The sequence below is a fragment of the Perca flavescens genome, chromosome 21, assembly GCF_004354835.1.
Source record: "Perca flavescens isolate YP-PL-M2 chromosome 21, PFLA_1.0, whole genome shotgun sequence".
Taxonomy (NCBI): Eukaryota; Metazoa; Chordata; class Actinopteri; order Perciformes; family Percidae; genus Perca; species Perca flavescens.
In genome coordinates, this window is record NC_041351.1 from 12,132,524 (window position 1) to 12,145,324 (window position 12,801).

The following is a 12,801-nucleotide window of genomic DNA, read 5'->3' on the forward strand; positions in this document are numbered from 1 at the left end:
AAAACAGGCATTGCAGCAAAAATCATCTTATTCATTCATCATTTGAATGTGGGTAGTGGGTTTAGGCTGTGGCCGTGGTGACCGCAGAGGATGACGGAAAAAAGAAGCTGAAACAGAATCTATTTTTGGAAAAACGCAACATCACGCTGCAGTGGCAAATCGCCTTACCTACCGCCGATCAGACAAAGCACAATGCAGTGGGGAACACGATAGACACATATGGGCCATTTAAGTGACACCACCATACAACCTTGCGCTAAACACCACAACGCCTGATTTGGTGTGAATGCAGCGTTACCAATTACTGAGTGAAATGTCCATCTGTTTTAACTTTTAGCTATTAGTGAAGCTTTAAATCAAGGTGAGTTTAAAATAATTTGCATAATAGAAAAAAAAAACTGGTTAAAGTAATATTTGTGGCCTTTTCTTGACCATTAAGGTTGTAAATCATGTGCAGTGTCATCAGACAACATTAAGGTCTCCTCATCCTGTTTGATCCGAGTCTGAATTGAATGAGGGAGAGAGACAGAGACCAGAGCAGGGAGGGTTTGTGATCCATAACAGGCTTAGTCCTCTTTCAAACAAGGTCTACTGGAACTCAATTATTTAACACCGCAGGTCTGCCATCCGCTATATGGTCTGTCACCCTGCCATGACAGGGATTTGCCAGGCTGACGTGTCATTACCGCAAATGAGGGCAGAACTTTCTAACGTTAAGACTTTTCATAGAGATGCCTAAAAAATGACTTTTTTTTTTTTTTTTTTTTTTTTTTTTTTTCTTTGTCTAATTGTGATTTTTGAGGGATTATTCAGATGCAAGACAATTGAATGTAGCAGTTAAGTTCAATTAAATTCTTTGGTTAAATAATAAAAGAAAAATGTATTATACAAATTTTGCTGAAGAGCTGCAAAAATGCAACAAACGGAGGAAAAAGCAGCCAAACATAAATGAGTACAAGCAAAGCATCAACCAGTTCTCTTTAAACTATCAGATAACCTGTGTTAGGAACCGGCTCTTAGGCCACAACAAATCGGAGACACACAATGATAAGGTTTTCCAAAAATATATTTTATAAAACCAAATTAGACCAGTTTAAAGGAAGATCAATGTGTGGGGTGGGGTTGTTGGTATAGTCATTGGTGTAAGTGTGCATGAGTGATGGATATATGTGTGAGTGTAAAATGCAGACAAATCATATACAACCGAACCAAACCAACGGAGACGCAGGAAGAGCTGGAACAGCAGCAATTGGCAGGCAGGCAGAGAGAGCAGAGCTGCACTGCAGCCAGGCTAATATACACAGGCTAATGAGCAGCTGCAGAGTCAGCAGAGACACAGGTGAATCACACAGCAAACGCACGACAGCAGGGGTCGTCACACCTGCAAAAGATGAAGGCATTACTGTTTTCCAAAAGTTTTTTTTGTAAAATAGCTTGTTGGATGTTTGAATGAATGGAAACAAGCTGACTTACTTCAAACTTGGTTTAAGGACCATCGAGGATGCATCATAACAGAATGGCAGTCACACACCACTGGAGCTACCCCTCCAGCCAGCCTACAGAGTAACGCATGCGCAGGACAACTTCCTACTAGTGCGGCACCCGCAACAGCTCAACATAGACTGTGAACAATATATACTGAACACAGTGACTGATCTACATAGCTTTTTTTAAAGGCAGGCCAAGAAGTCCCTTTCAGAAAATTTTCCCATGAACAGGGTGTGTATTTTTTTGCTTTGAAGATGCAAAAAGTAAATGCATATCTTTCGTTTTCTTGTGATCATAAAGCATACATACTCACAATACATTGTGAGAAACTTCTGTACCCATTTACTGGCGTATAAAATCCAGTAACTTGATCATTTTTAGACGCACATCAAAGGCAGTGGAACAAGTCCAGTTTACACTTGCGGGTTAAAATAATGCAGTCTAGCTGGAGTATTATACCATCTGCTGGTCAGGATTTTAATAAATACTGCCTGTATTAGACAAAGGATGAGATGTGATGGTTGTGTGAGGACAATGATAGTTTGAATCACATCACCGACCTCCTGATCAACCAAGTGTCACTGCTGTGCATCAGATCGGTTCAAAAATAATCCCTGAGGTATTTTAATGCTGCCTTATTGAAACTCCGTGAGGACAGTGATTTATCAAACAGAGTTTATTAGATTTTTTTTTTTTTACATGACAAAAAGCGATTTGCTTTCATCCGAATGGTATTAAACAGCACAGGGGACATGGCTGGTGGCTGTTGAGTGATGTGGTCTGCATCAGTGAAGCTGTGAATGTGAGTGTAGGGATTCTGCAGGTAGAAGACGAACAAAGAGGCATGAAAACAAAGTAACTAAATGAGAGGGAAATGTTTGGCTAACATGCTGCAGAGAAGAAAGACTTAGATTTACGTTAACATCTGCTTTAAGGAAGTCATCCCAACATCTGGTTACCCTTTAAAACGAAGCAATATCTATTTGTGGCCCCTTGTATGTCACATATGTTAAAGAATATTAAAAACCTAGCCAAAGAGTTATTTTTCCTACTCAGATTCATTTATTTGGACTGATTTGGTGAAATGAGAGCAATTCACAATGTGTTTCCGAAACGTTTTTTTCTCAGAATTATTATTTTTTGCTTTCCTATCCTGTTAATCATTTTTGAACTTGGGACCCCTTGGAGGTGTCCCGGGGTCGAACCATTAAATGTTTGGGTTCAAGTTAAATGAATAATCAATAGCAAAATTGTTATACATTAATTTTTTTGCCGAACAACTAACTGATTCATTACTAATACAATTAACCATCATAAAAATCTTCTTTTCCATTTTTTTTTTTTTTCACTCAACTATTTAAATGATATATTAATCAAACATATTCACAGCTGTACACTCAGTTAATTAACTCTTTCTCCACTGCATTGTTTAATTTTGAATGTACAGTTAACCTGTGTTTATATTTTAGGTGTGAATCATATTTTGAGAGGATATCTTTTAACTTCCAGGTCATAATTTTTATTACATAATTCTACTAACCTGTTACAGTCACGTTTACTTGGTTAATTATTTCTCTTTATTTGAATTCTTAGTGCCAGATACAAGCTTTTTGAGGGTGAGACTTCACTACATTGCTAGCATTTGCTATGGCTGCCTGATTTCATAAAAGAAGACATGAACCCTGCATGCATTTAACCCTTAAACTACTGCCTTGGCTCTGCATTTCCATCATGTTTGTTGCCTATGAGATCTGAAATGTGGGCCTGAAAGGAAAACGCCACCGTTTTCATGATGTAATCTTGCACCTGGAATATGACAGATTGTTTTGCAGTTATTTAAGGGTTAATCAGGTGTCTCGACAAGTTATTGCTTGTGTGAAAATAAATGCATGTCTTTTCTCAACAGAATAACCATTGGAAAATACCAACTATTGCACTTTTTTCAACACTTAAGTTCATCTTCTTTTGGAAACCTTAAAAATGGAAAAAGGAAAAGAAGAATGCATCTTTTATACTTTTTGTTATACTGTTGACATCTATGCATTTTACAAACCTTTCCTCACTTGACCATCAATTTTTACTTACTTTACAACTCATACTTTGTTTCTCTCTCTGTCTAATAGTCCTATTGAGTCCTGTCAGAACTTCTACGAAGACTTCACGTTGCAGATCGACATGGCATTCAACGTGTTCTTCTTGCTGTACTTTGGCCTCCGCGTAAGTAGAACTGAAGCTGCCTACATTTAAAAAATTAAAAAATAAAATATGTGGTTGTCGTTTATCTTTACTCTTATCTGTGTACCTGAAAACTGAATCTCACCTTTGACCCTTCACTTCCATCAGTTCATTGCTGCGAATGACAAGCTGTGGTTCTGGCTGGAGGTGAACTCAGTAGTGGACTTCTTCACGGTTCCTCCGGTGTTTGTGTCGGTGTACCTGAACAGGAGCTGGCTCGGTAAGGATGCTCACATCACACGCACAGGCTGTACATTGTACTGTGGATCTTTGGGTAGGCGGAGGAGGCCGTGCTTCCCCCCAGAGGATATAACAGGTCTAACAACTGTTGATGAATGCAACGGATAATCTGAGCCTGTCACTAAAGCTGAAAAAAAAAAACTCTTAGTATTTTGTGATCATTCACATGGGGACACCTACATTATCAGCCATACAAGTTTGACATTTTTTGTCACGAAATTAATTTAATGGGACATTGCATGACATGCATGAAAAGTTTGAATGATCCTCACTAATACTGTGGAAATAGTGCATCAAATTAAAAGACTCTGCTACAGCACAACATAAAAAACTGAAAAGCATGGTGACTCAAAAAGCTTTATGAGCTTTACTCGTCAAACTAATGCTTGTTTGCATGAGAACACTACCAAATATTGTATGGCTGTCATCTGGTGTGCTGTTTTAAAATGTGCATTTATGCAAGTTGATTTAAAGGGAAATCTAATGGGTGCCATGTCTTTGGCCATGTGTTGTGAGAAGTGGGCATTGTGTTGCAGGTGTCACATGCCCTTTACCTCTCCAGCACACCTGCAATAACACTCTGATGAAATTATCCTGTGTTCGAAAAGTACACGAAAGGATAAAAAAAGGTAATAGGCTTTGTTGGGGGCTCGAGCGCTAGAATAGAAGTCAATCTGCTAAATGTGTGAAGCTCATCACTCGGAGAGGTCTGTGAGGAATTACAGGATTAAGGGGGGGTCTTCTTTATTGCTGCATTACAGGTTTTTATAGCTGCTTTTTATTCTCCTGTCAGCTTAGGAACAAACCTGCCGTGTAGCCAACTCCAGCAATGAACACTCTTAGAGTCAATATGACAGCTTGATGGGTACAGTTGCATAACGTGCCTGTGTTTATCCCTGGGCTAATGTACTGGGATTTATGGTGCAAAAACAATAAAAGTATAACTAGCCACTGCTAGTTGCTGGCGCCATCTAGTGGACATATGTGAGTATGACAGTATTGTCATGTTTTGGGCATCAGTATAAGGTGTCGATGTCATTGTTAGTTGCATTATTTTTTTATTTATTTAGTCTCCAATTCACTGTATCCACTGGATTTGTCATGAGGTCAATCTCTTGTTTTCCTGTGGACATTTTATTGTGCTTAATTTCAAAATATGTGCTTTTTTGTATCCTGTTTTCAACTGTATTTTAAATAATTGCATGCACATTGGCTATTGCACTATTTTAGTGCTATTTTGTGCTTTTATGTCTCTTCTGATAAAGCTTCACTTTTCTACACAGATACCATGTTGTAGGGCTGGACGATTAATAGAAAATGTATCGACATCGAAATTCTGAAGCTGTTATCGACGTATTTTTCCCATCACAATAATTTCGATAATTTATTCCTGTTGATAGGCCTACTTTCTTCTAAACATTCTACCGCGTGTGTAGTCACGTGACTTTACCCGGCCCAGTCAGCCGCATGGAAACCATAATGGAGGACAACTCAAACGCTGAGTCTGAGTCAATTGAGCAACTTTTGCCCAAAAAAACGATTTAGAACAAAGTGATTAATTATCGTTTATTTATCGTTATCAGGGTAAAATGTGCAATTAATCGTGATTTGGATTTTAGATCATATCGTGCAGTCCTGCCATGCTGTCTTACAAAATTCAAATAACATTTTTTTGTGGATGGAAAGATAGATATATATATATATATATATATATATATATATATATATATATATATATATATATATATATATATATATATATATATATATATATATACACACACACACACACACATACATACATACATACATACACACACACACACACACAACTACTTTTTGTTTGGTGTTTTAGTGATGTTCTGGGTTCACAGATAGTTATAAAAGATTTTCAACCAATCAAATTAGAGTTGTTGTAAGTTGAGGGCACAGGAGAATTCAGCTGCTCAGTGTGATGCTGCTTTCTGTTGTTGTTTACTGAAGAAGTTGTCACAGATATGATGGAGGAAGGACCAACCCATCACTTATTGTAGAACGATATTCACATAATATTGCAATATGTTCTCTACATGATTGTTTTGGCTGCATTCCTTAGAATTCCTGAGTCAAACAATGTGAGCATTCCTGCAATTCTGTTACTGTTCCCATCTTGTTGTTCGGTTGCTACCGTTTGTGTAGGTGTTGCTCTTGTCATCTGCTCTGCCAAGAATGCATGCTGAACAGTTCTTCTATTTTCTGTATTTCACACAAACCAAAATGCTGCACATCCTGCTAGACTCCAGCAGACAGCAAACAAACAAGTATCCATGCATGTAGTTGACCGTGTACGGTGTAAGTTTGAATACTTTTGTGTAATTTTTGTTGAGCTTAAAAAATATACTAATATTTCCTGTGATTTTTAGATCTAATTCCAGTGGAAAGAATTCTCTGTCAGACATAATCTCAGTCAGTATGGTCAGTGGGCAGTTGGTCGTGGAGGATTAGTGACTGATTTAATGTTTAGTTAAACTGAGGTTAAACAGGTGAGTAGGTCATACCAGCTCAGCAGCAGCTGTCCAACTCCCTCCTCAAAACTCTATATTTTACAGGGTGCTCGGCCAATCTGCCAGTCTGCCAATCCTCATGTCTGAACATTTCGACACAAATACACACACTGTATGTGCTAATATTCTCTCATACTATCATTGATGCATGAAAGGCTTGCGGGTGCGAGCATGACACACGTTTGTGATGTTGCATAGAGCATGCCTTCATGCAGAAACAAGCTTGTGTGAAATACTGTACAAGCAGCATGTTTATCTTTGAAAGTGAAAATAATATAGTTCAACTCTTTCAAATATCACAAGGTAAACAAAACATAACTCTTCCAGATAAGATATTGATGTGTTGGTTTCCACATTTTGCAGCTTTTTCCTACTGAGCTGAAGTGAAGGATGCTTTTTTTTAGGTTAAATTGTCCAAACAAAATGTCCTCCAATGCAAATGCTTTAAAGCAGTGCTTCCTAACTTAGGGGTCAGAAATCTTCTGAATTCTCTAAGGATTTTTGCTGTAAATAGCTATGTAATTAGATTAAGGGAAGAACGTGAGACAGTTCTCTGACAGTTGTTTGAGTTTAGTTTGTTGTGTTGAGTTTATGAGCGGTTGTTTATTTCCAAAATGTCCTTTTTAAAGAGAAGCTCTATTTTAGTTCATATTTTGCATGTTTGACCTTTTTGGCTTGTGACCCCCTTAAATCAAAGCACTGTCTTCTTTGCAAACCCCTAATCACCTGATGCATAGGTCTCCCAGTTGTAACCAGTTCGACTTTAGAATGATTTAAAAAAAAAAGAAGAAAATGTAGTTCTGAAGAACCAAAGAGATCCAATAATACAACAAGAAAAAGCCAATATTCAATGAAAGTCTGAAAAGAATGACTTAACTTTGTGTAGCAACTTTCTTTCTTTTAATCAGATTTTAGTTGCAACCCTTTTGGGGGTCTGCTCTAGGCTGTGGCAGCAACTCACTGAAATCACAGTACCTAACTGGAAGTGTTCCAATTGAACACTTTTTTAATTTTGTCTAAAATAAGCACAAACCATAGACATAAAACTTTCATATGCATTTACAGTTATATAGCATTTAATTTAATAATAAATAATAATAATTTAATAATGACCTGTGAAATAAAACGTTCTGCGGTCACAAAATTATATTTTTTTCATACATTTCTCTAATCTTTGCCCTCCTTTTTTTAGAAAAACAAAAACAGAAGTGACCCATACAATTTTATTTTTTATATTTCAGCTCAAATGGACTTTGCAGACTTAGATTTCCATCAGCTGTTGCATTTTCTCTATTTGCAGTGACGTTTTTCATGCTGCGCATTTAGCTTTCACGTCAACTACAATGGCGGTTATTACATCAGCTGTGATTAATTTAGGGATTAATGCAGAATCACTAAACCCATAGAAAAAACAAAATGGTTGCCAAAGCTTGTAATTTTTCCCATACACAGCTTTGCTGGCCATTCACATGACTTGTTTTTTGCTATAAAGGCGAGACATGCTGTTCTTGTCCAAGATTAGAGAATGAAATTGTTTTGTCAAGAGCAGTTGTAGAGTCATAGGGATGAGTTGTAGGTTACACTGTGAAGCCAGCTGATGGACAGACTCGCTGTCTGGCCTCTTCCTTTCCCTGGATGAATCCTAAAGGAGCTTACACTCTAATATCCTGATGGGAAAAGGGTTTGCTTTAAGCTTGCTGAATGCGCCTGATCACAGCGAGGATGCTATGAAGGTTTGAGGTGAACAGCTCAAAAAGGCTTCGGCAACCTTTGGTTGACGCCAACCTGTTGGGTGCTAATATCATAAGAGCACCTTCTTTTTGTCTTGTTTTTCTCTTTTTGGAGGAGGATCATATTTTCTTTTACATGGTAGCTGGCAACGTGAATGCAGAATGGTGAAGGTGTGGATGTGAAGCAGTTTTTGGACTTTGGACTTTTGCCTACAAAGAGTAATTTCCAGACATGATTCCCACTAAGATATTAGTGTACAGGGGGCCTGATGGAGGCACACACTCTCAGACAGTTTGTAACACAAGGAGGCGCAAGAAATCGACCGGGGAGCTCTTCCAGAAGGGCTACAGAGTCAGGATGAGCCATGCGCAGGTCAGCGAGAAAGAGGACCAGGACAGCATCTGCTACAGCCTCAGTGCATGCTTCCATGTAATCTCCTACTGGGGTAAGACCTGCTGGACGTGGGAACGAGGGGAATCTCCACTAAAGCGGAAGGCTGGCGTGTCCAGAGATATTTGGACTCCAGCTGGATCAGGTTCAGGTTTAGGATTTGCTCTGTATTATGCACCCCATCTGGCAAACACTCACTTGAAATGAAAGATGAGCTTTGGCGAGGCACACCACAGTTCACGTCATTTCATAAAAGATTATTTATTTATACTTTCCTGGCTGAATGATTGCCCGTAATGTCTTTCATTTGTATTTGCATTCACACAAATCTATTCTAGCGTGCAGAAATGGATTTTACTTGATTGCTCACTCTTGGCTGAAGTGGCATTTAATTGTTCATGCCGCCCCGGCACTGCAGTGGATTCTGCTTTTTTTCTGAGTCAGATCAAGGAATCTTTTGGCTTTTAAACTCAGGTGGGAGGTTCCATTTAGCAGGTAGTTTACCGCAGTGCACCTAAATGATGAAACATAAACAATAAAAAATTGTTATTTTGCTTAATAAGTCATGTTTTTGTAGGAGATGATTGTCTGACAGAAACAACAGTAAACTGGTTATAATGAGGTTGTGATTTCAAGTATATGAGGCTTAAATGACGATGTGATGCAGTCAATCAGTGATCGTATAGAGGAGCTCAGGCTGATGTTGTCACTGCTGATTTTGTTGGTATTTTGCCGTCCTTGAACTCTTGGCAACTGGCATAAGTTTTTTTTTTTTTCTTCTTCCCATAAATACTCTCACATGTAGGATTTGACGTCACGTCTGTTTAATCATGGAGTTTGGTTTGACAGTGTCCACCTGTCTCTAATCCAGGTTTTCATCTCATCCACGTTTTATCCAGCTGGAATGAAACTTGTATCAGGTAGATGCCGGTGCTTCCCGAGGCTCGTGAGATTAAAGAGATGTGGGTTGGTGAAGCGATATCTGGGATGTTGAGCTCGTTTTCATTTTTTCCCCACGTATTCCAGAAAGTTTCTTTTGATACAGTAAGGAAAAGTATCGCTTGATCAGTTGGAGTTTATTTTTTCTAACAATATGAATCCAATGAAGTTAAACAGCTAAACATGGAGGAAAGTATGAAAGGTATGATGTTCTTGTAAGATCGAATTGCTTTTGATGTCGTTTTAATTGTTATTAATCACCTCTGATAACTTCTTTATGGTCTTTTTTTTTTCTCACAGGCTTGAGGTTTTTAAGGGCCTTAAGGTTGATACAGTTCTCAGAAATTTTACAGTTTTTGAATATACTAAAGACAAGGTAAGTGTATTCATATATATATATATATATATATTTTTTTTTTTTTTTTGCCAATGTAGCAGACAGTTTGCAGTTTTATGTGTGAACATTGCATGTAAAGTGATGTGAAGCAAACATTTTTGTAGTCATAAGCATGAATATAGTTTTTGTTTGTTTGTTTTAGGGGAAACGTTTTTGCAATGTTTTCCCTGAAGCTACATAAGCATGAGCACTTGCTTTCATTTGATTTGATAAACATTAATATTAACTTTACTCCTCAGTACTGCAGTCAGTAACGTGTACTTATATGATGGAGTTTTGAACAAAACAGCTTTATGTTTGTCTCCTCGCTGCTCAGAATTAAAGCTTTTTGCACAGATGTCAGGAAGAGCTTATAGCGCAACAAAATGCTTTAGAATAATCTCTTCTCTCATTCACTCAGATGAAGGTAAATACAGAACACAGAGTAGGAGAGGACAGAGGTCAAGCAAGGACTTGTACTGCATACACAACATACTGTATTATTTAAAGAATGTCGCACATATACAATTACAGTACTTAAAGTACATACATAGTGAGGAAGACATTTGCTAACAAAGTGCATGTTTACATTAGTCATGTTTTTTTATATCATAAGATACTTTTTGTGTGGAAATTGAATGGAAATGTACGCAAACTCGTGAAAATACATATTTCAATTACTAATTGAGCTGTACACTACATCTTTTTTTTATGACAAAATAATACAAAGTATGCACTTTAATTCTATACTATTAGTTGAAAAAATGATTTCCATTACATTAAATGCGATAGCTTTAAGGAGAATTTGTACAGCATGCTTTTGTTAAAGTCAAGCTTTTTCTTTTTAGAATTTCTATTTATAATTTAGCATAATTAGTAATATAATAACAATTTCTCTCTGTAGCTCCTTTACACAATGTCACTCTTGACTGAATACAATTTGAAAGCATTTTAGAGCATTTATCTTCCAATCTAGCAACGTGTTTTGACATCTTGGCCTATATTTTCCTTATAACAATGTAATAATTAAGAATTAACAACTCAAACTTTGTTGTCTGACTCTTTTTTTTTTAAATAGCAACTCAATAAAGCTGGTGAACCTGTGTTCAATCTTCATAAGCACATGGCTAACTGCGGCAGGATTCATTCATTTGGTAAGTTAGTGGGAGCCATTTAAGTTTGTGAAAGCATGTTGGTATTGCAAATGAGCACTCATTTTGTACTGATTTTAGTTTTTACTTTTCATACTTTTCATACTACGTACTTATTTTTTCCTGGTTGTTGTACAAATCTCAACCTCTGTTCCAGGTGGAAAACTCAGGGGATCCTTGGGAAAACTTCCAAAATTCCCAGGCACTTTCCTACTGGGAATGTGTCTACTTACTCATGGTTACTATGTCCACTGTTGGCTATGGAGACGTTTATGCAAAAACCACCCTGGGTCGCCTGTTTATGGTCTTCTTCATCCTCGGTGGTTTGGTAAAAATCCCTCTCATTACTTATTCCTGCTTAATATCCTCCATGCAACCAATCATCACAGCCCGCCAGGTGTTACAAACGCATGGGACGTGCTCTCAACTCAAGACGCTCTTCACCTGTTGTTTACACTGAGGTGTTTTTGTGGCTCACCACATCACCACAGTATGTTGCATGTCTTGTATTGTATGAGTTGTCCACAGTATTGCAGCATTTATTCAGGTATAATGCTGACGTTTTGTTCTGTTATTTATTCATTCTCATATGAGATGTAGAATATTTGAGATTTTTTGCATCTGTTATTAACTGTAAAAGTACTGCGATTTCAGGTGGCTTCACCCTCCTCCCTCCCTCTTTCCAACAAACACAATGATACAGATGTGATTTATTATAGCCTAGCTTGATGGATGTAGCGACGTTATTTCGGTTTCTTCATTTAAAGGCATATTAGGGTATGAAATGCATGAAGCGGAGATTTCACAAAATAATGATATGATGATCAAATAAATCCTTAATCTTACAGAAAACATTGTGTGGGATTTACTACAGACCTGAATTACCTGATTAAAGAGTAAAGCCAAAGATCATTTCGAGATCATAAAGTATTATTAACAGCATGGTGACACATTGTAATATGGGTAGACTTGAGTATAAAAGAGGTTTAGGTGGCATATTATGTCCACTGAAAGCCAAAGTTAACTTTCAATCAATACATTTTTACACTTAAATGAATCCTAAATTAAAGGAAGTTAACGGTTTAAAGATCCACATTTATCTGCTTGATTAAAATTTTACAAAACATGCTTATTACAGTCAACTATAATGAAAAAGATACAAGCATTCAAAGTTTTTATTTTACTCTCTTGGAATATCTGTGAAACTGCACTTGTGCCCATTTTACTAATTTTTTTTTTTAGTTTGTACAGTAAATTGGCAATAGCAGATATTTTATATTAAAGTCCTCACACTGACACTTAAATAGGATCCAGCCGAGTTTTTCCGGTCGTTGTACAGCAGTGTACCATTAGAGTTAAGTCAATGTCTGCCGTCCATTTGGCTGCGCTATCCAAATCAACCTGACGTGTGTTTGTTGGACGAAACATGGCACATAAGGCTTTTTCTTGATTTTTATAATCTTTATTTTTCTGTCACAGATTGACATATCGCTCATCAGCTGTCATTTTTCTCCTTTACTCTTTCCAATATATCCGTAAATATTGGCTTAAAATTTCCTTTTTCATTTTCATACTTTTCTTGATATTTTGAATGTAACTGATATAACTTCAGGCTACATTCAGTCGACTTATTTGGATGAACTTTTTTATTTTCTTTCTCCTTTTTGCTGTTAGCAAATAAATACTAATGCTACTTCTGCACACACAG

General features: G+C 37.2%; 1 protein-coding gene across 1 annotated transcript in view; it reads left to right on the forward strand.

Moving 5' to 3' along the window:
* The window catches only part of LOC114548337 (calcium-activated potassium channel subunit alpha-1), a 94,459-nt gene that overhangs the window by 45,645 nt on the left and 36,013 nt on the right, over nucleotides 1-12,801 (forward strand). Inside the window, exons 5-9 of the mRNA XM_028568224.1 lie at nucleotides 3,612-3,705; nucleotides 3,832-3,943; nucleotides 9,867-9,942; nucleotides 11,021-11,096; nucleotides 11,251-11,421. Of these exons, the coding sequence (XP_028424025.1) occupies nucleotides 3,612-3,705; nucleotides 3,832-3,943; nucleotides 9,867-9,942; nucleotides 11,021-11,096; nucleotides 11,251-11,421 (529 nt within the window). The remainder of the gene's footprint in view (nucleotides 1-3,611; nucleotides 3,706-3,831; nucleotides 3,944-9,866; nucleotides 9,943-11,020; nucleotides 11,097-11,250; nucleotides 11,422-12,801) is intronic.